The sequence below is a fragment of the Scomber japonicus genome, chromosome 5, assembly GCF_027409825.1.
Source record: "Scomber japonicus isolate fScoJap1 chromosome 5, fScoJap1.pri, whole genome shotgun sequence".
Lineage (NCBI taxonomy): Eukaryota > Metazoa > Chordata > Actinopteri > Scombriformes > Scombridae > Scomber > Scomber japonicus.
Window position 1 is genome coordinate 17,153,104 of NC_070582.1, and position 25,245 is coordinate 17,178,348.

General features: G+C 40.2%; 1 protein-coding gene across 1 annotated transcript in view; it reads left to right on the forward strand.

Moving 5' to 3' along the window:
- The first annotated feature begins 8,520 nt into the window (after positions 1 to 8,520).
- tln2b (talin 2b) overlaps positions 8,521 to 25,245 on the forward strand; it is a 48,357-nt gene continuing 31,632 nt past the window's right edge. Inside the window, exons 1-18 of the mRNA XM_053318552.1 lie at positions 8,521 to 8,656; positions 8,745 to 8,842; positions 9,038 to 9,167; positions 9,855 to 10,010; positions 10,474 to 10,616; positions 15,140 to 15,267; positions 15,582 to 15,645; positions 15,858 to 15,962; positions 18,691 to 18,846; positions 19,631 to 19,732; positions 19,830 to 19,906; positions 21,043 to 21,226; positions 21,716 to 21,829; positions 22,193 to 22,301; positions 22,845 to 23,053; positions 23,281 to 23,379; positions 24,026 to 24,193; positions 24,504 to 24,798. Coding sequence (XP_053174527.1) covers positions 8,521 to 8,656; positions 8,745 to 8,842; positions 9,038 to 9,167; positions 9,855 to 10,010; positions 10,474 to 10,616; positions 15,140 to 15,267; positions 15,582 to 15,645; positions 15,858 to 15,962; positions 18,691 to 18,846; positions 19,631 to 19,732; positions 19,830 to 19,906; positions 21,043 to 21,226; positions 21,716 to 21,829; positions 22,193 to 22,301; positions 22,845 to 23,053; positions 23,281 to 23,379; positions 24,026 to 24,193; positions 24,504 to 24,798 — 2,473 coding nt within the window. The remainder of the gene's footprint in view (positions 8,657 to 8,744; positions 8,843 to 9,037; positions 9,168 to 9,854; positions 10,011 to 10,473; positions 10,617 to 15,139; positions 15,268 to 15,581; positions 15,646 to 15,857; positions 15,963 to 18,690; positions 18,847 to 19,630; positions 19,733 to 19,829; positions 19,907 to 21,042; positions 21,227 to 21,715; positions 21,830 to 22,192; positions 22,302 to 22,844; positions 23,054 to 23,280; positions 23,380 to 24,025; positions 24,194 to 24,503; positions 24,799 to 25,245) is intronic.

Below are 25,245 nucleotides of genomic sequence, written 5' to 3' on the forward strand. Positions count from 1 at the left end.
CCACTGTGTGTCAGGTTTCTTCCATTACACAATGCCAGAGGATATAAAATGCTGATAAAGTCCCTTGCTGTATCACACTTTGGAGCGAAGCCAGCATATGTTCCATTCCACTGCTCTTGATACTGTAATCAGCATGCAAGTGGTAGTAGGCAGTCAGCTCCTAAAGTATGAGAGAGACTCGGTGCTAGGGAGGCAGCGCAGGAGGGGGATTGAAGTCACCTGGTTTTACAGGACATGAATATACTGTTTGTGGGAGACCAAGGTGTGGATGTTCCATTTTGAATATTTATGTCAACAAAGTCTGATTAGTTTGTGTTTGGAGGCTGTGGGTGTGTGTGTTGTGTCTACCTATCGTACTGTATTTGCTTATGCTCCAGTGTCATTGTCACATGATTCATTACACAGTTAATAAAAGATTGTGTTGTTTATTTTAGCACATGGTTTGTCTTCTGTAGGAAATGCTGTACCAACACCAGTTTGATTTAGTTGTACAGTGGAGGAAAAATTGAGACAGATATACAAGGAGTGGGTTTGACATCTTAAGTGTGACCTTTGTGTGTGACGCAGTGATTTCACGAGCCTTGTACTTACATATTCTTGCACTAATTACTGTCACATCTGTGGAGTCTTTTCTTGATGCTTCTTAATCTCCCCGTGCGTGTCCTGTCTACTTTTCATAAAATAGCATTTCAATTATGTCATACTGTATTTCTGGCACATAGTCCTACAATCACTGTGGAGTGCAGGAGAGAGAAGAAGCGAAAGGCTGATTTAATGTAAGTCTCCCAACTGGTTTGAGCGACATGGCTGAAAGAATCTGTCAGAGGACACTGTTTTTGAATTCTATTGTTTTCGAGAAATCATACATTCTAGTGCATGAAAGTGTCAGTGTAAATTTGCTCTATCCATTTTATTCAGTGTGTAGTGCACTCACAATTTGCATGCATTTTCAGGATCAAGATGAGATGATTAAATAGTTACCGAATGAAATAATGAATTAACATTCACTATGACTGCCAACTGGTAGGTAACCAACATTCATGAGGTCATAAGCTTAAAAGTTTTCTTTCACCACCTCAGCATTTCTTAAGCATTTCTCATTCACACATCTGCATCTGCTTTTGAGAGGTAGTTCAATTTTCATGCTAAAGTGACCCTTACAAATGGAGTGAAGCTCAGTAAATACAGCAGATTGTGCAATCACCACACTTCATCATATCTCCTCGTCTCATTTGCGTGATCCAGCCACACACATAAAGGAGCTGAGTACACTTCGCTGATTGCACATAGGTTGCTTCACAGATGACAGGCGAGCAGCGCTTCCAGGTTGTTTGATAAACAAGTTGCATTTCCATAGGTGCAAAAATGCATCTGAGAGGAGGTAGAGAAGACTTGATGCCACCAATGCGCCAACTTTAGATTGTACAAGGCGTCATAAATTGTACACTGTGGTTCTTATGTTGAGGTTTGCTTTTCAAACCCACTGCAGTTTGAGCAACAGTCCATTCTGCATGATGTCATTAACACGCACATTCTGGGGATTCTGAGCCTCTCGTACCATCAGTTACAATATGGTACACTCACACTATTTAGTTCAGATACACTGTGTGCAGCTTATGTCTCTACGGGGTTGATGTTGTACAGCTGGTGTAAGAACTGAGAGGCAACAGTGGCATTTCTTTAAAAAATAACACAAGATGCAAATATGTGTTGGTTGAGCTGCAGTGATACTAACATATAATAAACAAGCTTGTATCAGTTTTGGTTCACATTGGGTTCATTGTTAGCCTAATTTGACAAATGTGATGTGGTCTTTTATATGGGTATTTTGTATATATGGGTATTAAATGTGAGATGTTAATTATCTAAAAGCAAAACCCTTGATGTGATTGTGGGAAGAAAATGTTTTCCATAATGAACACACTGTACATACTCTCCATTTGGTACATAGTGAACAACCCACATTGTAGTAGGCTAACCTGTGTGGATTGGGTGGTTGAAGCCACTTGAAGAACTAATTAAATCTTAAATACAGCATTACATAACTGTCATGAAATAAATATGTCAGGAAAGTATGCAGTGAAAATGTGGTGCTCTGAAATGGGCTGCAACTAATTATTATTTTCATTATCAGTTAAAGTCACAGTTATTTACTTGATGAATCATTTTGGTTTTTAAACTATCAGGTAAATAGTGAAAAATGCCCATTTTAATTTCATGATGAAGTGTTTAGACTTTTTGCTTAAAAAAATTGTAATAATTGTTCGATTTTTACAATAGTTGCTGATTAACTAACCAATAAATCCACTAATTATTGCAGCTTTAGTTCACAATCTTCAAAAAAGAAAAAAGAATTCACTCACCATGAAAGGGTTGAATTTCTCCCTCAATTTAGAGAAGCTTTGGATTAGTAGAGAGAGCAGCCGATGATGGATTTTAAATTTAACTGTTTTTATAGAAACAAATCTGTTAAGTTATATTTCCTGTGATATTTTACTTAATTGAAATGCATCATCATTTTTCTTTAGCAAACTATTCTTTGTACTCGGATCATTTTTATATTCAAAATCACTAAACTATTGACTACATATGTTCAGTATCATTACTAGGCTTTCCGCCGATCGGATCGGCTATATCTGATCAGCCGATATTTTGCATTTTATGCAATTTGTAAGATCGGCTTCCGATCCGATCAATGTCGTGACTTTTTGCAGATGCATATAAAGTTTTTTGAATCTTGAATCATTAGCTGTCAAATTCAAACAAACATGTCTGGGACTTCTTCGGAGTAAATGAGACAGATAAAACACAAGCTATTTGCAATCTGTGCAACACTAAAGTACCTCGTGGGGGAGCATCTGCAAAATGTTTCTACACCACAAATTTAAGCAGGCACTTGGATAAGGACCACAAGGAGGAGTATGCCGTGTTTAAGAAACAGAGCGTGGACAAAGAAAAACGAACACTGAAACGGATGCTAAAGCAAACGACTTTAGACAGTACCGTCCGTATAGCCGTGACAGTGAGAAGGCAAGGGGTGGCACAAGGAAACTCATGAAGTTTATCGTGCTGGCCGACCTGCCATTTAATATTGTGGAGAACCTGGCACACGCTACCTTGATTGTTAAACATTGGCAAAAATGCTAAAAGTTATTTAAATACACATATAGCAATATGTGTATTTAAATAACGTGATCGGATCGGTGATCGGTTTATTTAAACTCACTAACCGGTGATCTGCCCCAAAAGTCCTGATTGTGTAAAGCCTAATCATTACTTCAGTCTCCCATTGTTATCAGTCTAACATACATGAAACAAGGGCCACATATTGTAAAAATGACCTACAAGAGATTTATGGGTAGAAATGTTGTTGGTAATGATAATACAATAATCATGCACAGAGTTCTTTATTGTTTTGGGCTGATCTGTATCCACTAGTGTATGTAAGTGCTGGCTGAATGACTAAAGAACAAGCTCATTGGTTGAGTGACTGCAGCTGCTGGGTGGAGCTCTCATCCTCTAGTAGCTGTTTCTGTCTCCATTTATTAGGAAGCTCATTCTTCACATCTCAATGAGAGGAGGGATGGTACATATTGAATCATTCTGTGTGTTGGAAGACTCACTGTATTGACTCCAAAGACTGTTAGACTTAAACCAATAGCACCCTAACTGAGCTAAGCACCTCTTATCCTATCCACGCCCTTCAGTTTACTCTAAGATTTTCTGTCCATTATTTTCTAATTATAATTCAAGAATTACAAACAATTCATTTGAATCTTTTTTCAGACCTTAGGCACCGTTGTCTTTTAACATCAGGAAGAAACAGTCACATTTTATTACGCTCATCCTGGTGCTGCTGGAGGACACTCTTTGCTGGATATTTTTAGTGCGAGAGGAGCTGCTCTCTCCTTCCCTGCGACAAGGGCAAGATTCATAATTTCTGTCAGCATCTGTGCCCTTAAATTGCATTACAGCAGAATGTGTAGCCCAGAAGCAGAGCCTGTAGTCCAAAGAGTGGGTCATACTGTAGAAGTACGGTTCATTTTTAAATGTAGCTGCAAAAATAAGTCAGTGTAACTCAGAATATAGCAGGTTTAAAGTCAGAGTGTGGGTTCAGTGCCTTTTTTTATCTGAATTGAAATTGCTGCTTGACTAACACTTTGTTAAGTAAAATAATACTGTGCAAGCCCTAGGACAGCTTGTTCATAGTCATCCTGGTGAAATTTAAATAGTAAGTGTCAGCTCTGCTTCACAATGCTGTTCAGTGATTGCTGTGGTTCCTGCTGTAGAAATGATTAATGCATTTATGAAACATACAGAGGATATGATAAGGATGGAGGTGAAAACCTAATTGCATGAATTGCATTCAGTCATACTCCTGATTCAATGGGTATTCTTTGCAAGGAAATTAGCACAAGGATATAAGAAAGTGGACATTTGGAAGTGGTGCATATTACAGTAATTTTACACTCACTAATTGAAAAGAAGATGTGTAATGAACAGTAATTGCATTGTTACACTCACTAAAGCTTCTAAAAGAATAAACCTGCTTCATCCATCATTTCCTTCAGCGGCATACAAATGTTTCACTTTCTGCATCAGTGTTCCATAATCATATTCCCCTGATGTTATTAATGTGGTGAAGGCAAGCTGACAGAATGATGTCTCAGTGGCCCCGTGTGCTACTTATGTAGATTACAGCCCTGAGCTATCAAATAGACCTATAATGATTTGCTATATTTGCTGCAAATCATGTATGCCTCATGATAAATATTTATTTATGCCTGTACAGAATACTGTTAGGACTCTGCTTTAGATAATCCAAATTAGGAGAACCACTCAAAATGATTCAGCATTCACATCTGGTGGAAATAACACACCCGACCTTGAGATATCTCCCTGCTGCAGATTGGAACAGTAATTAAGTTCCAGATTTGCAAAAATATTGGCATTGAATACATACAGGAAAACAATGACAAATATTTTGCAAACCCCTCTTTGCTGTGTTCCACCATTAGCTGTCTTTGTTGCCAGTAAGCTCTTGTTGGGTCTCCAGAGACATGCAACCGGCGTACGAGAAACTGACCTTGCGTTCAATCAAATGGGGATAAAAGACTGTTGTTGTGCTCAGAGTATCAGTGCACGATGTCAAAAGGAGAGAAAAGGAGGTGTGGCGCAGTTCAGCCTATTAACATATTATCAATGCACACATACTCTAATCCTACTGTTCTCAACAGTCCTGAGAACTGCTGAGGTCGGGTTTTACTTGCTAGCCCCTCCATTCAATGCTACTGACATGTTGCATGCTTAAATTACACAATAATAATAATAGTTCACAAGGCTGGGGATAATAAGGTATAGTAAAAGCCCTTTTTAGTGTATTTGTGAGGTTAGTGAAGGATGATGTCATTGTGTTTCACTGCTCCTTTACTGCCTGTTTCATTTAAGCTTTGGGGTCATTGTCAAATGTATCACAGCTTGTTAAAATTGTACTGTCATCATTTACAGAGTTGCCACACTCACTTTTCTACTCATCTATTTTTCATCCCAGAGTGGCTCTTTTTATACTCGCAGAAATGGCTGCCTGACAGTGTAAATAAGGCAAGAGATGTTTGCATCTGCATCACTACAGTATTTCTCTTTCTATTCACAAATGCCGCTGAATCTGATGAAAGCTAAAATGTCTTGTTTACCACCGAATCATTACTGTTTCTCTTGTGATCTCAGTCTAATGGGCTGACCTTGAAAAGCCTGTTGCAAAGCGGGGGGATGGTTTAGAGTTTGGTGCTTTAAAACAAGACAATTATATTCACTGTAAATACGATTATTTCCTGCTCTCTTTTTATTGCAGTTGTTTTCATTCTATTGTGTTTTTTCCCCCCACTTCTTCACAATGGGTCAGGAAGGTTCTGTCATCCTAATTAATGGGTAATTACTTCAGAGTAGGAGAGTTTGTTTAGAAAACGTATCTTGTTTCACACAGTGTAATGCATGAAATGATCTCAACATACAACAGTGTCCTGCCATGTGATGTAAACTGTAAGGGGACAGTCTTATGCAGTATGGGTGACACGTATTGTACAGTGCAGTAATTGCTGTGTGATTGCTGCATTGAACATGTTCAAAGCAGCTGTAAAGTGCTTGTGTGCTCTTCACAGTTGGAAATCATGGAGAGATAACTTAAGGTAGCCCAGGAATATCTCTTTCAAAAAGAAGAACTCATGCTGGCTTTTGTTGCACTTTGCATGTGCTGGCAGGGGTTTACTTTATTGATTGAATAAAAAACACAAAAATTGAAGCACCTCTGTACAGCATTGTTGCTCTGTGTCCTTGAAGGAATGTTGTTCATTTTCATCCACACCCTGCTATGCTTTCAAGGGTCATTCATCTTCATATTTGTTGTTCTTTTTGAAGCATTTGGTCTAAATAAATTCATTACAGTTTAGGTTTCCTGTCCTGTTGCCTCCTAGGTTGTTGTGTGACAGACTGGTACAGCAGTTGTTGCTCTCCAGCAGCTCTGCACTGCTGCTGCTGGTATTACAGTCAATCATTAGAGCTGTATCCTCACCAGATGGCTTCTGCCTTCCCTGGTCTCTATTGAATTGTCCATGTTTAGACTCCCCAGCAAGCTGCTCTTTGGCCATTTTCATGACTTAACATTTAGAGAAGTAAGAAAAAAAGCCTAATTCAATGCAAGACTCTTTTCTGACAGATTAATGATTATGACAGGAGATAGTGCTTTGAAATGACATTTTTAGGTACACCTGGGGATCTAGAAAGGGTCATAAAATATACAATTCAACAGGATCTCTTTCTCAATGCTCCTCTCTTAGACAGAGATCCATCCATGCTTGAAAGCAGAGCTAATGAGGAGCTGGCTGCACTGGAGTGTTTGCACGAGGATCCCAGTGAAAAATGTGCTCTCACACTACTGTAAGCTCAGGGATTATCATTATCCTCCTGGGTTTCATCATGTGGTTTCTGCAGTGCTTACTCTCTGAAGTGACTGATGCTACTCACAACAGCTCCTAAAGTGACTGTTGCTTTAGCAGCAGACCTACATTACTGTAATCTTAAACTAACATCAGCCATCACAGGTAACTTTGTCTTGGAGACGGATGTCGCTGAAATCCTTGAGAAAGTCCCACAAAGATGCAAACATTTTATCTGCACAATAGACAGCCTATATTGCCATCTTGTCATCCTGGGATCTCAAGTTGCTTGTCAAAAGGAGAGTATGCTGGATGACAAAAACTCAGTGGGGCTTCTCTGCCAGCCTGTATAGAGGAGAGCTCATGCGGTGCCATTACCCCTTCTTCTTTGTGCTTGTCTTTCCCATTTTGTATGAAGAAAAACTCAGAGAAGGACAGGGGCTATTGGAGAGGAATCCATGGCCATGACAGAGCTGCAGTCAAAGGCGGGCTCATTCACAACTCCAGCATTATAGAAAATTTACTTCGCAGACTGTCACTGCTCTGCCTCAAAAGGTGCTGTGGATGAATAGTGAATCCTGAGCTATAAAAAAAAAAAACCTCTTTGTTATATGGCTGAGATCTGAATCATGTCAGGGTGAAGATTTGAACTTGTGCCTTTAACTTTATATCCAACTATGGTTAAAAATACTCAAATTCTTTTAGATATTTTGATGTAGTATTATAGTAACATGAGTGCTATATTTACATAGATATATTTCTACCCACAGGGGAGCAAAAAAAAAGGAATACCTAGACTGAACATCTATAAAGTGTGTAAGTAAGAAGCCACCCTAGTATAGATGACCCTATTTATTATGCTCATTCCTCTCCCTGTGGAAGCCAAGGTCAAGGAAGAGGAGAAACCCTCTGCAGTATCAGTGTCTTCTCTTTTTTTCTGCAAGTATGAGAATATTTGAATTGATTCACCCTAATTGCGGTACGTGACAAAACACCCACTGATTCATCTCACAATGAAGTCTGCTTCTGGGGGGGGACTGCAAGCCTGGAAAAGTGCGAATAATGATGCAGCGGTGGAATGTCATTTTCTGTGTTTTGACTCCGCTCCTCTTATTCGTGCCGATTAGAGTGAATTTTTTCCCCCCTTTTTTTGCTCAAAGGTTATGTTGCGTGCTGTAGTTGGGCTAATTCTACATACACTGCAATCAGGCAGAAAATGTCCACACACATAACCCTTTAATATCAGACCAGTGGGGAAGAATGAGGAGCTGCTGAGGCAAGGGGGTACGCTGTAACACACTTTCAATTTCACAGGTAAAAATTGTCCCATAGGAGATAATTGTGATGATTTCTTCTTTGCTTCATGGAATTATATTCTGCCTCTGAAATTTCCCGCTTTACACTTTCAGCTGTGATTATTCTATGAGAGGACATTTAATACTGACCTGTTGATGCCAGTCGTAACACAGACCATCTACTCCAGATATTGGCCAGCAGTATGATTTTACACACTCTGAAGCTTGCATACAGTAATAGTTCTGCTCTGGTGTTTTTCAGGTAGGTCGGTGAGGCCATTATACCCTCCAAGATGGTGGCCTTGTCATTAAAGATCTGTGTGCGCCAGTGCAATGTGGTGAAGACAATGCAGTTTGAACCATCCACACCTGTGTATGACGCCTGCAGAATCATCAGAGAACGAGTCCCAGAAGCCCAGTCAGGACAAGGTTGGTAAATGACTCAGAACATCTCATTTGCATAATGTAAATCTATAGGCGCTTATATTTGCATACACTGTTTCACTCTGTGTTTTAGCCTCAGATTATGGCCTCTTCCTGTCTGACGATGATCCCAGGAAAGGAATCTGGCTAGAGTCTGGAAGAACCCTGGATTACTACATGCTGCGAAATGGAGTAAGAATAAGTCATAAAGTCTGGGGTGGAGAACTGTCAGCATCACTTATCATCTCTTAAAGTGATTTACATTTACTAGTGGGAACTGAGATATTTATGCCTCACTGCTTGCTGGGAGCAACTGCATCCTACTGACGAGAATGATCAGCCATTTTTGGGAGGGGGTGTCATATTGCTTTCTCTCTTTTCTTTCAGGATGTTTTAGAGTACAAGAAGAAACAGAGGCCGCAAAAGATCAAAATGCTGGACGGTGCCGTCAAAACCATCATGGTAGATGACTCGAAAACAGTCGGGGAGTTGCTTGTCACCATATGCAGCAGAATAGGTAAGTGATAGTCTCCCTGTACTGCTAATATGAATCTTGTCAACCCGTCGTCCACGGCTTGAATTATTCATCCTCCATTTTATTTTTAGTCAGTAGACTTCTTGCTGAATTGCATTGTTACTGTGTTATTATGTGCTATTGAATTTGTATTTGAACAGCAGTATTTGTTAAATACTTAGGAGCATTCATGTATGCCTGATAAAGTCCTAATCATGTTTTTGTTTAGAGCACCATGGGCATGATTTATCAAGCTCAAACAAGCTTATTTCCAATAAATGATGAAGTGTTGCTCCTAAGGCCCAGACGATGCCAACCTTTGCCTGTCACTGAGGTGTTCCCTAAGCTGTTTTCAATTATAATGGGTCGCTATCACGCTCATTTGGGTGAGGAGAAAAGAGGTGTGTGTCTGGCAGATAACTTTATTGGAAAATGTTTGTTTAGAGTATCTTTTTCTGCTTGGCTTCTTTTCCTCCTTTGACTCCCATTTTAGTTTGCTGGCTCCGTACCAGCTTCCCTACACTTCTGTTTCAAAGCAGAGAGAGAGAGAGAGAGAGAGAGAGAGAGAGAGAGAGAGAGAGAGAGAGAGATGAAAAAAGAGAATTGCAAAAGAGATGCCTTTTTTTTCTATCACAACACAAGTTTTCTCCACCTCTGAGAATCCCCTGGCTAACTTGCTCGCCTTTTCAGGAATCACCAACTATGAAGAGTACTCCCTCATCCAGGAGACGACGGAGGAAAAGAAGGAGGATGGAATGGGGACGCTGAAGAAAGACAAAACGCTGCTGCTGCGAGACGGGAGGAAGATGGAAAAGCTCAAAGCCAAACTCCACACAGATGATGATTGTACGTGCAAGCTTGCAATAGCCTCTTGAAGTGTCGGTGATATCTTGATGGCTTCTTATTTTTACATTAATGAATCTGACTCAACGCCACCATGTGGACATGTGCTTTATCACTCAAGTCTAATTTATTGCATGGACATATCAAAGTTTAATGGAATTACCACTGTTATCTTTTGCCCGGAGGACACCAATTAAATTTTGAAACATGTGAATATATAAATCACCCTCCAACTGTAGCTGAAAACTAGTTTCCATCTTCAGCAAAAAATAATACATTTGACACTTTTCGTGCCCTGTCAAGATTTTCACTTCCATGTGATTAATTTGGTAGATTGTCTGTCTAAACTGATCTGTCTGCACATTTGCCTGGTTAGTTTCACCATCCTCCTCTAAAAACATTTTTGTTAAGTCAGTGTCTATTCATTTAATTGCATTTGATGATAGAGTGTGTATTGATTGAACAGTGAACTGGCTGGACCACAGCAGGACCTTCAGAGAGCAGGGAGTGGAGGAAAGTGAGACTTTGCTGCTCAGACGCAAGTTCTTCTATTCGGACCAGAACGTGGACTCGCGGGACCCTGTCCAGCTGAACCTGCTCTATGTTCAGGTATACCTATAACACACTCCTTTTACTAGTGTATCAAAAAAACAGTAGAGAGCATCAGAATGTATTTGCTGTTACAGTGCATATGACTTTTATGACAGGAGACAGTGTAATTTGACTCAGAAACTACTCTATGAAGAAGTGTTATCCAATTTTTGGCCAATGAATTTGGCTCTAGTTGGACTTGTTTCTTTGGTCATACAATGGCACAGTGATGTAAATTCTTACATGAGATCTCAAAGCTCTTCTATGATTCCCACCATCACACACTATGTTTTTTAATGTTTTTCATCTACATACATTTATTTGTTAATCAACCCCATTGCTGTGCCTTGGGTGGGCTCTAACCTTAAGATGAGTATCACTTGGTCCCTCACAGGATGCCTTGAGGATGCACACAGCTGTAACACCATACTACTGTTCTTAGTGGTCTGGCAAACTCAGTAAAAATGTGTTTGTGCCCTATTTTCAACATGGAAAAAGATGGCAGCCATTTTAGAAATGTTAAGCCTCTGCTAAGTTACCCATGGAAATGGGTTTTTTGTTGTAACTTAAACATTGCAAAGCTTTCCAGTTGCTGAAACATGTCCTCTTATATTCCCCTGTAAGTACCTCTAAGGTAACAGTTATCTTATTGTACTTCATATTATTTATCAGCTGGTTTCAATGCTTTATTGAAGACATTGTTTACACTGAATGAAATATCATTCAATTCAGCCTGACATCTTTAGTATCTGTGTAAACTTTGGAATCTCCACTACTACCTTAAATAAAGCACTAAAGTAAATAAAGTAAAAAAGTATATACATTATAAATGATGAGGGGCTGGAATCACTGGCATTGAAGATGTAAGAAATAATAGTCAGAAGATGTAGGAGTCAGTGAGGCAGTGAGTCGATGGGTCAGATATGAAGTATGTATCTGGTGGGTGGATGTTTTATGGACTAACTGGAGAGATGTAGTTAGGTTTTGGAAGGATATGTCTGGATGAGGTGGTGTGTTTTTTGTTAATTTGTTTAATCCTGTTAGGGTGTGTGTATTTGGGATTGCTGGTTTTACCAGTGCCCTGCTGGCATACACACACACACACACACACACACACACACAGACACAGACACACACAGAGAGAGTCACTTTTGGGGTAATTGCATAGACTTCAATTCATTTTCTGGAGACCTATCCAAACCATAACCGCTAATCACCTAAACTTAACCCTTGCTCTAACCTTAATCACTGACCCAAAAATCAGCATGTTACCAATGGGGGACACAGCTTTTGTCCCCAGTTGCAGAAGCCATCTTTGATTAAGTCATCGTAAGTCTAGTTTGTGTCCCAGAAAGAAACTTAAGTCATACTTACACAGACACATGAGGTTTACCTTAACTTTAACCATCACCACTACTTTCCTAAAACCTAAACCTTACCCTACCCTTACCTTAACCCTTACCTTAACCACTGACCCAAAAATCTGCTTTTGTCCACAATTGGGCAAACTGTCTTAATTAACTAGTCCTGTCTGAAATTTGTGCCCAAAAGTAGCATTAACATGACATACCCGGTGAGATAGAGGGTATATATAGGGTATATTTATTTGAAGAAATACACAAAGACACACAAAAATACAAAATCTCTGCAAAATGAGCACTCACTTAGAAACATATAGTGTTGTAAAATATGTATAGTTGTTTGTCTCTCTCCATCTTTTCAATCCCTGCTGTCTTGGGAGTTCCTGAATATGTTCACAAAAGCCATCTAGTCATCCACCCTCTCTGTCTGTTCCTGCTGCTCTCCTCCCTTCTATCTGTCCATTCCTGTTTTGGTCTCTATTTTTCTTTCCCTCAGTTTCCTTCCCCTCCAGTTCATCTGTGTCCACTCCCTCTCCATCTCCTACACATTCTGACATAATCACACACATCCACACCCTCTTACTCTGGCACACATTACAGCGCAGTGCATATCATGCTCCTCTCAAAACACAGACTCATATTTCCTTTCACAATAACAACCCCGCCTCCAGCCCGCCTCCTTATGCTTCTCCATTGCCCTTCCCCATCCATCTTTTCCTCTTTCTCTCTCTCTCTCGAACAGAATCAGATTGTTACACAGGCAGATCACAGAGCCTCTTCACATGGCAGTAGCTTGAATTTGTCACTGTGTTAAAAAAGGCCAAATCTTTAGCAGAGTGGAGCATACCCTAGGCTCTTTTTTCTTCATCCATTTTCAAGTTTGTAATAATCACACAGCTTCCTATTCACATCATTCACATTTCTTATTACTTTCAAAAACAACTGTGCAGATGAGGATTTTATAGTTGGCTGTCTTTTCTTTCCTTTTTCTTTTTGATAGAGCATCCTTGCAGTGAGCTCAAATGTGTATTAATGATTTAAAGCTTCCATGATTTCAAACTAACAACCCCCCCACACACACACATACACACACCCACACACTCACAATCACATATTGGAGGCTCTGCCAGTAACAGACTAATCTCTTTCTCTACTGGGCCACTCCCTATCTGTCATGTATTTGTATTTAGAACGGGATAAACCTCTGGAGCAATAGCATCACCCTCATGTGTACTGCTCTATTGCTTCCATTTATGCTCACTTATACACTACTTGTACCAGGAGATGGCATATCCCAAAGCAGTGCCAGATGAGGAATTTGCGCTGCTTTATTAACCCAGAACATGTTATCCAAAGTAGCATCATTTATTATGTTTGTACCAACAATAATTCTGTAAGAGTTGATGATAAAAAAAAAATCTCAGTAATTTGCAATTTTCTGTTATTTTCTTTTTTAGGATATTTATTCAGAAAATTTAGGATTAGGCTTCAGAATAAAACTATGCTATGCAGGCCATGAAGCTGTTTAGTATCCCTTTATGCACTGACTTACTAGCGAGCATCCTGATCGAACCCTCCGTATTCCTATGTCAGCATTTATATTTATGGCTGTATTATACTCAGTGCTTTGCTCAAGCCATGGTGGACTGGTTGACCTCATTGTAGCCTCAGGCTGTATGTGTCACAGCTTCTGATGTCTTGTGCTACCCGTCCACTCATGCAATTCTATTGAAATGTCCTAGAACCAGCGCCTTTATCACTTGCCATGTTTGCTAAGAAAAAATCAGGGTTTGGTCTCACTGTCTCGTCTGTTAACAAACATAGTTGGATTATACTCATGTCAGTCATCTGGCTAAAAGAGATACTGTACCTGTATGAATATAGCATATAATACCAACTGAATATACATACATTTTGCAGAGTTAAATAGTGCCTCATCTTCCTCATATTTCAGAACAGTATTTGTTTTATATGATTTCAATGGAGGTGGTTGTTTTTAGGGTTAAGTGGCTCTGCTATTAAACACTGCAGGTAACACTCACATAGCAAAGCATTGAGTAGTATCCCAGTTTAGAGTCTTATCCTGGCTTTGATTCAAGATATTGTTTATATGCATCATAGAGAAACCTGGTTATTCAACCCTCCACTAATGACTCAATTTATGTGACACTATCCAGATTTGGTCTAATACTACAGTCTACTACTACAGTCTAGTGAGCAGAGTGCACCAGAGTGAATGGCATGTGTGAGGGCTAATTTTAGAGTGTCTTCTTGTATTCACTAAGAGCTTATGTACTCCACTGTGAATTGCACTGGGGGAAGGACTTGATTGTGAGTGGAGGAGATTGTTGTCCTCATTACAGCAGTAAGCTGCTGCTTAGTTTTTCATTGATGTAATGGGACGTAAGAATGAGTCAAGTCCATGCAGTGTGCTGATATGCTAATGCTAAAAGCACTGATGGAGCCTTTCTCACTGTCAGCAAGGCCTCTCAGCTTTTGGAGCCATTAATTTTGCAGCAGTGAACTAGAAAGAGAAGAGAGTGAGAGATGACAGAGAGGGAGAGTGAGAGGCAGAACTGACTGCCCCCTGGAGAAAACAGCACACACTGACAACCATTTGAAAGATGTCAACAAAAGCTTTTCTTGTCTCATCTGCCTAAATGATAAAGATAATGTAGATAGCCTGGCTGAAAAGGCATTGAAATGTAAGTAATGTCTCAGCAGCACCAAGCAAGCCTTTTTTTTGTTTTTTTCTGCTGAGCAAAAAAATACATTCAGTCATTAGATTTCTTAACAACATATTGGAGGCCAGTCTGTGTTGCAGATGGGGTATTGTGAATGAGATGCATTTCTGTATTTGTTTGCCTTTTTTAATAACACACAATGGACTGTTATGACCAACTGTTGAAGCGGTTACATTTGAAAGCCGGCAGAATGGCTTTTATTGTCAAACAAATCTTATTTGGCACCCCTGTGTGGATAAGTTTCAGTTATGATGTCCCTGCTCTAGAAATACACAGTCATTCACTCAGAAGACATCATCAAAGCACGCAATCAAGCGCTCATTTACAGAGATGTGTTGGGTGCATTTTAGATAATTCTGCCTTTTTAGTTCTATTCTTTTTCCTAGTTGTGTGTTTCTCCCTTTCAGTCATTCTGACCAACTTGTTTCTCTTACAGGCTAGGGACGATATATTGAATGGATCCCACCCTGTCTCCTTTGATAAAGCCTGTGAGTTTGCAGGGATCCAGGCTCAGATCCAGTTTGGACCCCACGTTGAGCACAAACACAAGCCCGGATTCCTGGAGTAAGCTTTCTTTTTTTATCAAAAAGATTCATTAACTCCAACTTTTATAATCACTCTCTGTTGTGCTTTCAATTGTTGGCTGTTCTTCACAGTCATGCATGTGCAGTGGTTATCTCCCTCTGCTTCAGTACAGGCTGTTACTTCATGGATTTCCTCAACTGGAAAGCTCAGGGGTGATATCAGCTGTTACCACTGTTGTCTGATATGTAGGCAGCAGGGCAAGAATGACCTCATATGCTGAGGTATGTTAATAGAAAAGGAAATGCCTGTAGCTCAAAAGAGTAACCATGTAAAAATGTAATTTATCTCCATAGCCTGAAGGAGTTCCTACCTAAGGAGTACATCAAGCAGCGAGGGTCTGAGAAGAAAATATTCCAAGTATGTACATTACATGGCTGAAATGTTTCATTTAAAAAATAGTGTCTTTGAGACTCATGGGAATTATAGTCATTTGGTCTCTGTTGAGGCATAAATTGACATAATAGAAACCATGTTCTGTAGATCACAGCCCTTCAAGTATATAACAAAATGTAATGATCATTCTGGAGCTGGAGCTGGAGCTGGAGATGTCATTGTTGTTTTGTGTCCAGGATCATAAGAATTGTGGAGAGATGACAGAGATTGAAGCAAAAGTGAAGTATGTGAAGCTCGCCAGGTCCTTGCAGACATATGGAGTGTCCTTCTTCCTGGTGAAGGTAAGAGCTAAAGCAATGATAATTTACACCCATATAAAAGGTAAATAAGTAAAAAAGAAGAAAAATATCACCAGTTTATTGCAATAACCTAATTGCATACATGCATTAAAAATATATTTTAGCCATTTAATGATTTCACTATTGTTTTGGCTGGAGAGTCCCTCTGTCAAAATGAATTGGCACGAGATGATGGAAGTAGAGGATAGCTGTGTGGTGCACAGTGACTGTTTCCTGAAGCACGCTCTCAACTCAGGTGTTATATCCACAAAAGTCAGCTGTTAAATTGACGCGTACCAGCATCTCTACCATCTCCTATTCTACTGTCTAGTGTGATCAACTCTTTGGCTAACAGCGCTGTCAAACTTTTATTTCTCTGATGTTTTCACATCACGAATGATGAAAAACAGCATTAAAACATGAGTCTTAAAACACAAGGTAAAACATGCGACTCATAGGTTGTTCTATCAGTTTAGTGCGGGGCAACTGCTCTGAAATGAACCTGATTATACTGTAACTGTGGTAACCAGGCAGTAATGGGGTTCCCTGTGACACATTAGCCACAATTTTGCACATGGTCCAGCCATATACTAGGTTTTGACCTAGTCTTATTTTTTCGTAATTTAGACCATCGTCTCTTTCAGTTATGGAAACACAAGTTTACTTCTGTGCTTGGGAATGTACTGTAGTAAGATAGCAAAAAAGGGGTGTCATATGCAGCAAAAAACACTAGCATTCAGATAATCACATATGTTATAAATAACCCTCAAGGTTAATTTATGTGCAAGAAAAACAAAGGCTAATGGCTAATGGCTAATGGTAAAACCAAACTGCCTGTTGTCAAAGTCCATCATAATTTACAGACCTTCTTGGTTCAACTTTAACTTTTAATAACTAAGCCAGAATAATGCAATGCAGTAAAGGGTTATTACTGAAAATTCAGGGAGGCTCTCTTTTGGTCTAACCTTCAAATAAAATGTTATATAATCTGGCTAAACTTTTGATTGTATGACTTCTTGTATGTCTGTAGCCTGTCTGACTAGGTTGTAGTAATGTTGCAGTGTTTGAAGATCTTGGCTGTAAACTTGGTGAGGACGATGTTCTCATAACTGATAGAAATGGTGGCCAAAGCTACGAAAATAAGAACCAAACATTTCCTAATAATTACTGAGCAATATCAGTTTAATGATACACCTGGTTGTAGCAAACAGACGTGACAGAAACCTGATCTGAAATACACTATGCTGTTAAACAGGTATGAACGCTTGTTGAAATTGAAAATACCAAAAGCCCATTATTATAAAAAATTAGGACCTTCAGAGTGGAAGCTTGCACATTTGCCCTTCAATAGCACACTCAGTGCTGTGAAATACTTTTGGCAATAGCAATTCTGTTTTGCTCTGGCTTGTGGAATTGAAGAGCAGGATATGAATGTGATGTCGCACCAGCAGGTAGTGTAAAAGCTCTCTGACAGCAGTTCATTTGGATACAAGATTTCAGGAAAGACGGCAAAAGAGGAAGAGTGCATTTATGTGCTGGGCTCTTAATGGATGATAAATGGGATGTTTGGCCCTGTAGTTAAAGTAGACTGCAGGGTTCAGATTATCTTTCTGCACAAATATGTGTATGCAAGAGTACATGTGCACCTACATATGCCAGCGCTGTCCGTGTTCGATGAGGAAATGTAGTGATGGAGATTTCAAGACTGTTAAATAATTCACTGCAGCTGCACTCTGCTGTTGTTGCTAGCAGAGGCAAAAGCACAAGCCTCTGTTTGTTGAAGCAAAGTCTGAGAGTTTATTGTAAGCCCTCATTTCTCATCTGTCAGTCTTTAATCACTGCAGGTTTCAGGTTGCCAAGAGTTTTCACAGCTCTTCACAAACATGGAAATATTGTACAGTATATGGGGAGTCAAGAACCTTGTGTGTGCCTGCAGGCATGCACGCAGATGTGTTGTGATTTCTTCCACAAGCAGATTTTCCCAAACCTTAACCAAGGTTAAACAATTTAAAATAATATCATAGCCCGTCAACCACTTAAGATTAGAAAATCTAACATCCTGCTTGAATTCAACATGGATAATTATGACGTTCAAGTAATTTAACCCAAAACAATGGAAGTTTTTAATAAACCTTCGTGTGTCCCTATCAAGATCACTGGGATAATGTTATCTGTCCTTGTATTTAAGAGTCCTGAGCCTAGAAGCTGTTCCACGTATTGGACTTTGTGTAATTCTCAGAGCTCTCCATTTTGACCCAGTGATACAAAACAATAGCCCGGAGACATGAAACGTACATTTTTAACTCCCCCGTCTCTACAAACTGCTAATTTTTGTGGCGTCCTCTGCTCCCCTGGAGGGGCGCCGAGTGTAGGCTCGGCCTCTGAAGTGAGCTGTAATAGATTTTCAGTGGGCAGAGAGTGGAGGCCACTAGAGCTGGTCAGGCAAAGAGCCGGTGGAAGCACCATGCTGGTGTGCTGATAATGACTAGAGCCTGTGGAGACCCTGTTCAATAAAGCAGCAGTTAAACAAGGCTGAACTCTGCTGGGTCAGTTCACAGCTGCCCCTCTCCTCCTCCATTTAGGGCCTCAAGCCACAGGCACAGCATGTGTATTACAAAAGCACTAGCAGCAGAATGGCACAATGATTTTTTGCATCCGTGCCTTGAATGAATCATCTGTGTAGGTGTTTAGCACCCACATAAATGCTGTCTGATGTTTTCCTATCTGACAGGAAAAGATGAAGGGTAAAAATAAGCTGGTCCCGCGGCTCCTGGGGATAACCAAGGAGTCAGTGATGCGAGTAGATGAGAAGACGAAGGATGTGGTGCAGGAGTGGCCACTGACAACAGTCAAGAGATGGGCTGCCTCTCCCAAGAGCTTCACTCTGGTACTATGTGATTCTATGCATCAAGTCCTCAGCATTGCTTAGAGAGTCAGATGTTATACACTCCTGATCCTGTGTACATAGGCAGTTATTCTGTACTTGGTATGATTTACACAACTCTGCGTCACATATTCAGTCTTTATTCCAGTTTACAGTTTCCAGCACAAACAGCATCCTAAAAACTGTTGAGACCTCAGACTACAGTAGGGATTTTTTTTAGCATACTAGCCAGCTATTTTATCTGAGTTGACAACAGATCCCTTGGGAAGAATTGCAGACTTTGGGTGTATTATTAATTTGTAAGCTTTTCCATTTTTTTTACCAGCTGTTGGCAACAGTACTGTCTGTTTTCTTACCATATTGGAAAGGAGTACGACATTTAAAAATTAATATATTATGCAAATGTTAAAAAAATACTCTGAGGTATGTTTGCCAACACTGATTTAAACTAAAAAAATATTCACTCTTGTGTTTTCTGTAGAATGCTTTGAAGTGAGCAGTTTCGAGATCCACTACCTCTCCTTTTTTTATCAACTCTTCGGAGAAATGGGATGTACCATAGGACCCAGTCAATTTTTATTTTCATGAAATGTAGAAATGACAGAGGTGTTTCCAAGTTTATTTATAATTTTACCCCAAGTTAGGCTTTTTTTTCATCTCAATCAGCCTTTATGGCTCTTATCAGGTGTAGAAAGGGTTTTCAATGATAGATAGATGTTTGAATACTTAAAGGACACTTGGTTTTCCCTGAATCTATATCTCAGCTTTGCCTTAATTCTTTACAAAGGATTTCGGAGAGTATCAGGAGAGTTACTACTCTGTTCAGACTACAGAAGGAGAGCAGATATCACAACTGATTGCTGGATATATTGACATCATTCTTAAGAAGGCAAGTAATTGAAAATTCAATTATTTTGAATGAGTGCAGCATACAAATACTTCTTTATAAATTTAGCCTTCACTGTTTGTTGCTCTTCTCTCTATAGAAGCAGAGTAAGGATCGTTTTGGCCTTGAAGGAGATGAGGAGTCCACCATGCTGGAGGAATCGGTTTCCCCAAAGAAGTGAGTAGTGCTCATGTATTATCTACTCTGCTCTCTGTGCACTATTAAGTGTAGGATAGTGCTGACCATTCTGATTCAGTGAAAACAGTACACTAGTTATTCTTCATAAGTTTAGACCTCACTGTGTAATTGTGCATGTAATTACATTTCAGCCTGCCCAGCATAGAACCCCTAAGAGGAATAATGTAATTAAACACAATAACTTGGAGCTCACACCATTCTTATTTGTTAAAATGCTTCCTTGTATGATTTTTGTTTTTTGTAAACGAAGACACAAAACCCACCTTGGGATAGAGCTACTAAATGATATTATTTCATGAAAGAAAGCTGCATCATTTGGAAGTTAAGATATCACGCAGGTTAGGCTATCATTTTTTGGAAGCTGCTCTGTTCCATAATGTTTTATCTCCCAGTTGGTGACCATCTCTCCTGATTTTCCCATGTAGCTTAGGGACTGATGGAAATTAAGTTATTGCTGTTGAGTGGGGGACTCTATCACACAGAGCTTAGAAATGTGTTGTCACTGAAAATCCACATGGCTCTTAGTGAAACCACTCTCTGGCAGAATGGGGCATCATATTCCCGCTGCTTACGGACCAATTGACTCATGTTGTGGTTCTCAACACAAAAACATAATTGCTGCCTCTCAAAACAAGCCATAATTAACCAATGCAGTCAGGGGGATCTGTTGAGCTGGGCAGGAAAACAGACAGTTTTCTGTACAATTTTTGTTTTTCTCCCTGACATTGCCTACTCCCTTTGTGAACATTTGTTAGCTCGATAATTTTTTTAATTACAATTTTGTAATTTTCGCCATCTAAATTAGTGGCATTATCATCTGGAAAAGCCATCATAATTTAGACATGCACTCACAAGTAATACAAAAGAAAATTGTCATCTCTAACACACTTCTATAAATCAGTTTGCAGAGCTGTCTAGACATCCAGACAATTATCCAAACATAGGATATGTTCAGATCTCCTGATTTGATTTAGCTCCCTTCGTTTGGCTTTTAAAGACTGGACACTTCAACCAGAAGGTAGCAGATTCAGTCCTTCCATGCAGCCTGTGCATGAATACACATGCACATATACTGTTCTCTCATTCATTTCCCATACCCTTTTCTTCTGTTATAGGTCAACAATCCTGCAGCAGCAGTTCAACAGAGTGGGTCGCGTGGAGCATGGGTCAGTAGCACTTCCAGGTATCATTCGCTCAGGGTCCATCGGTGGCCCTGACACCTTCAATATGGGTACGATGCCCTCTGCCCAGCAGCAAATCACCACAGGACAGATGCACAGAGGACACATGCCCCCACTGGTGAGTACAAGCATTTTCAGTTGCAAGCAAACCAACAGCAAACATGGTATCTCAGACAAATGTTCTATGCTGCATTTTAATATAAAATTGCAGCATCCAACCAGACAATCTGTGCAATTTCAAATACAAAAATAAAATAAAACACGAGGGGATGAGAAAACAATGAAGCACCGCTGCTGTGCTCAACGCTCTGATTTTTGAAATATCACAGAGCGCAGTTTTGAGGTACATTTTTCTCACTTGTATGTGGAAAATTGTTTGTGATCCCTGCTGTCGACAATGAACCACAATGAACAAAATAAAGAGAGCTGTAAGAGAGAAAGGGAGCCCAAAGTAGAGTGATACTATAATCCCATCTGTTTTCTGTGGTTTATACACAAAAGATTGCATACATATCACTATTTTGCATTCACATACAATACGTACTGTATTTAGATTGCTTTTGTTCAGTCATTTGCACAGCATCTCTCTGGTGTTTGTTGTTTTCAGAGTCTAGCCCAGCAGGCCCTGATGGGGACCATCAACAGCAGTATGCAGGCTGTGCAGCAGGCCCAGGCTGACCTGGGACATGTAGATAATCTGCCTCCACTCGGCCATGACTTGGTGCGTCTCCTCTCCTCTTCCCCCTCCACACCCATTCATTTACAGCAACTGCTCATGTTCCATTTTTCTGACACTTAGGAAGGTGTGCTTTCTGATAGTACAGCCTCTGATTTTGCAAAGCAGAGACAGCTTAGAGAGAATCAAGCGTTCTCATCACACCAAAGTTCATTTTTTCTCTCAAATATAATTAGGTTATAGAACTGACTGTAAATATAAAGGCTGTATTTAATGCTTGAGTGTTTCCAAATCCGTAGGTGTTGTACAGCCCTAGTCCTTTAATCCTGCACAAGAAAGTTTGTATGACCTGAGAATCACCCTCTGTGATGAAAGCCAATAGCTCTCCTTTTCCTCCTCCACCGAAAGGCATCCAGGGTTTGGGTTCAGAACAAAGTAGACGAATCCAAACATGAAATCCACTCTCAAGTTGATGCCATCACCGCTGGAACAGCATCTGTGGTCAATCTCACTGCAGGTGAGTGCCCAGGAGAGTACAAAACATCATTTTCAGTTTAACTTTACTTCTGCACTAGAATTTGAGGTTTATGAAGTCTGTGATGTACAAATCTCGAAAGGAAATTGTTCTGAAATATTGTTTATCTTTACATTGTTGTAGTTTCTTTCAAACAAGGGAGCAATTCTCATTTCTCTGATAAATATTGCTACTGAAAAATCACTCTTGTTGTTACTGGCAGTGCCTCTCTTTGCTCTCCATGCTGTTTGGCACAATTCCAGCCAAGTTCCTGCCTGCCTTTTGCAGGGTTTTAATCTCACCTCGCCATCTGTTTGGTTACACTTTCACTCCAATACAAAGTTTTTCCTCCTCATGGCCAGTTGCTCCATCAACATGCTTATCTCTGTGCAACCATTTCAAATAGGATCTAATTATGACACTGATGTGTGTGTTACAACATATGACACACAAGCTGCCCCTGCTGAATCAATGTGACAGCAGCATAACAAATTAAGATGCAGAGTAGAGATGCACTTTGTAATGATAGCAAACCATCCTCCGCAGGTGAGCCCACAGAAACCGACTACACGGCGGTAGGCTGTGCCATCACCACCATCTCCTCAAACCTCACTGAAATGTCCAAGGGTGTCAAGCTGCTTGCTGCATTAATGGACGATGAGGTGGGCAGTGGACACAAGCTTATGGGTGCTGCCAGGATGTTGGCAGGAGCTGTGTCAGATCTGCTCAGATCTGTGGAGCCTGCAGCCGCTGAGGTGAGACGCCAACTGATTATCCATGGTAATCCCAGTAGCCACAAAAACACATGCAGTATTGAACTTCCATGTTTATCTTTGTATGGTTATCCCAGTGAAGCTGTATTACAGAAGTTGTTTTCTGGGATGATTTTTGATCCAGAAGTCTGTTTTAGATAAATCATGGAGGTCTCTGTGAGAACAGGCCAGGACATTGTAATGAATGTGGTGATGTCATCTCCATACAGCCCAGACAGACGGTGCTGACTGCGGCAGGAAGCATAGGGCAAGCCAGTGGGGATCTGCTCCGTCACATGGGGGAGGGCGAGACCGATGAGAAGTTCCAGGTTGGACACCACCCACTCACTGTTCCTATGACACTGCCGGCCAAACAGGAAGATACACATTTTCTTAGCCATCCTCTAAAAATGTCAATACATAGTTATGTAATGGCCTCAGCTTTTATTATTAGAATGTTACTTTATATGGATTTTATGACATAGTGTCCAGACATTCATTTACACAACCTTATCTGTAACCTTCACTATCTACCCTTTTTTCTTCTTATCCAATGAATTAATTTACATGCCACATATACATCTTTTTATTTCCTTGATGTCCTCTTACATCCTTGGTACCATCTTGCTTGTCTCTTAAGTGAGAGTGGAGAGGAGGGCGGATATATCATCCACACTCTCAGTCTCATGGACCTAGAGCCAAAAGTGCTCTCCTGCATGCAGATCAGTGTAATTTGTAACACTATTGCAACATAATAACACAGATATAATTTATTTCTTAACGCTCTTAACTTCATATTCACCATCTGCCTCTTGCTTGAGGTATTTATACTGTTGTACTACGGTTGTTCCTAATGCATTAGATGTCCAGTATATCAAATGAATGAGTTGAAAACATTTACTCTCCTGCTCCCTACAGTCACATGTGCGCAGCTGTGGTGTGTTTCAGTGAAGGACATTGATTAATATGTTGCAGGACACCCTGATGAATCTGGCCAAAGCAGTGGCCAATGCAGCTGCTATGTTAGTCCTGAAGGCCAAGAATGTGGCCCAGGTGGCTGAGGACACCATATTGCAGAACCGGGTGATCGCAGCTGCCACTCAGTGTGCCCTGTCCACCTCACAGCTGGTAGCCTGCACCAAGGTACTGATCTAAAACTTGTTCATCTCAGCAGCCAAGCAGGTAGAGGACATACCACCAGGCATGAAATCATCCAAGCAAAGTGTATTACACTGGATGCAGTATGCTATGGAAATGTGAAATATTGACCCTGTTTATTCAAAAACATTTTGATAGTTTATTAGTGTCATATCTTGAATGAAATAATGTTTTATTATTATTATTATTAACTAATGACTAACAGTTGTATAGTCACAAAAAAGTGTAACTGTAGTTGTAGTCAAATAGTCTTGAAGTCTTATGATTCATCTGAGTTTCTGCCAATTACTTGCAGGTGGTGAGCCCAACTATTAGCTCTCCAGTGTGTCAGGAGCAGCTTGTCGAGGCTGGGAAGCTGGTGGACCGGTCGGTGGAAACCTGCGTCAAAGCTTGCCGCTCGGCCAGCGACGATGGTGAGCTGCTGAAGCAAGTCGGGGCAGCAGCTGGCGTGGTGAGCCAGGCCCTCAGCGACCTGCTGCAGCATGTTCGCCACTATGCCAGCTGTGGAGAGCCCATTGGACGTTATGACCAGGCCACAGATACAATCATGAACGTGACGGAGAACATTTTCACTTCCATGGGTGATGCTGGTGAGTATAAAGAAGCAGTTAAGGCTAAAGAAGGATTGGGTGAAGTCTAATTAAAAATTATTTCAATTAAAGTTGTTTGGTATCTTTAGAATGTTTGTCCAAATTGGTTTACTGACCACTAGGACTAAACTGTAAAAATAATCTGTTATGAATACCTGCTATCACTGGACTTGTTCTAGTGTGTTTTGTCTGCGCTGAGGGCCTTAAGATATTGTCTATGTTTGTGTCCATGTTAAGTGATCTTTGAAAACCTTGTTGAAACATTCAGGCTATTTGTTATGGTTCAAGCCATTAGGTTGAAGAATTCCCAAACCTGGCCAATTCTCAAGGGTTTGTAGGAAACATGACATCCAAAACCACTACAGAGTTCCCAATCTGGTCTTAATCAGCATCAGGGAGGCTTTGAATTTTAAAAGGAAACACATGACATGGGCATATTTGGAAAGA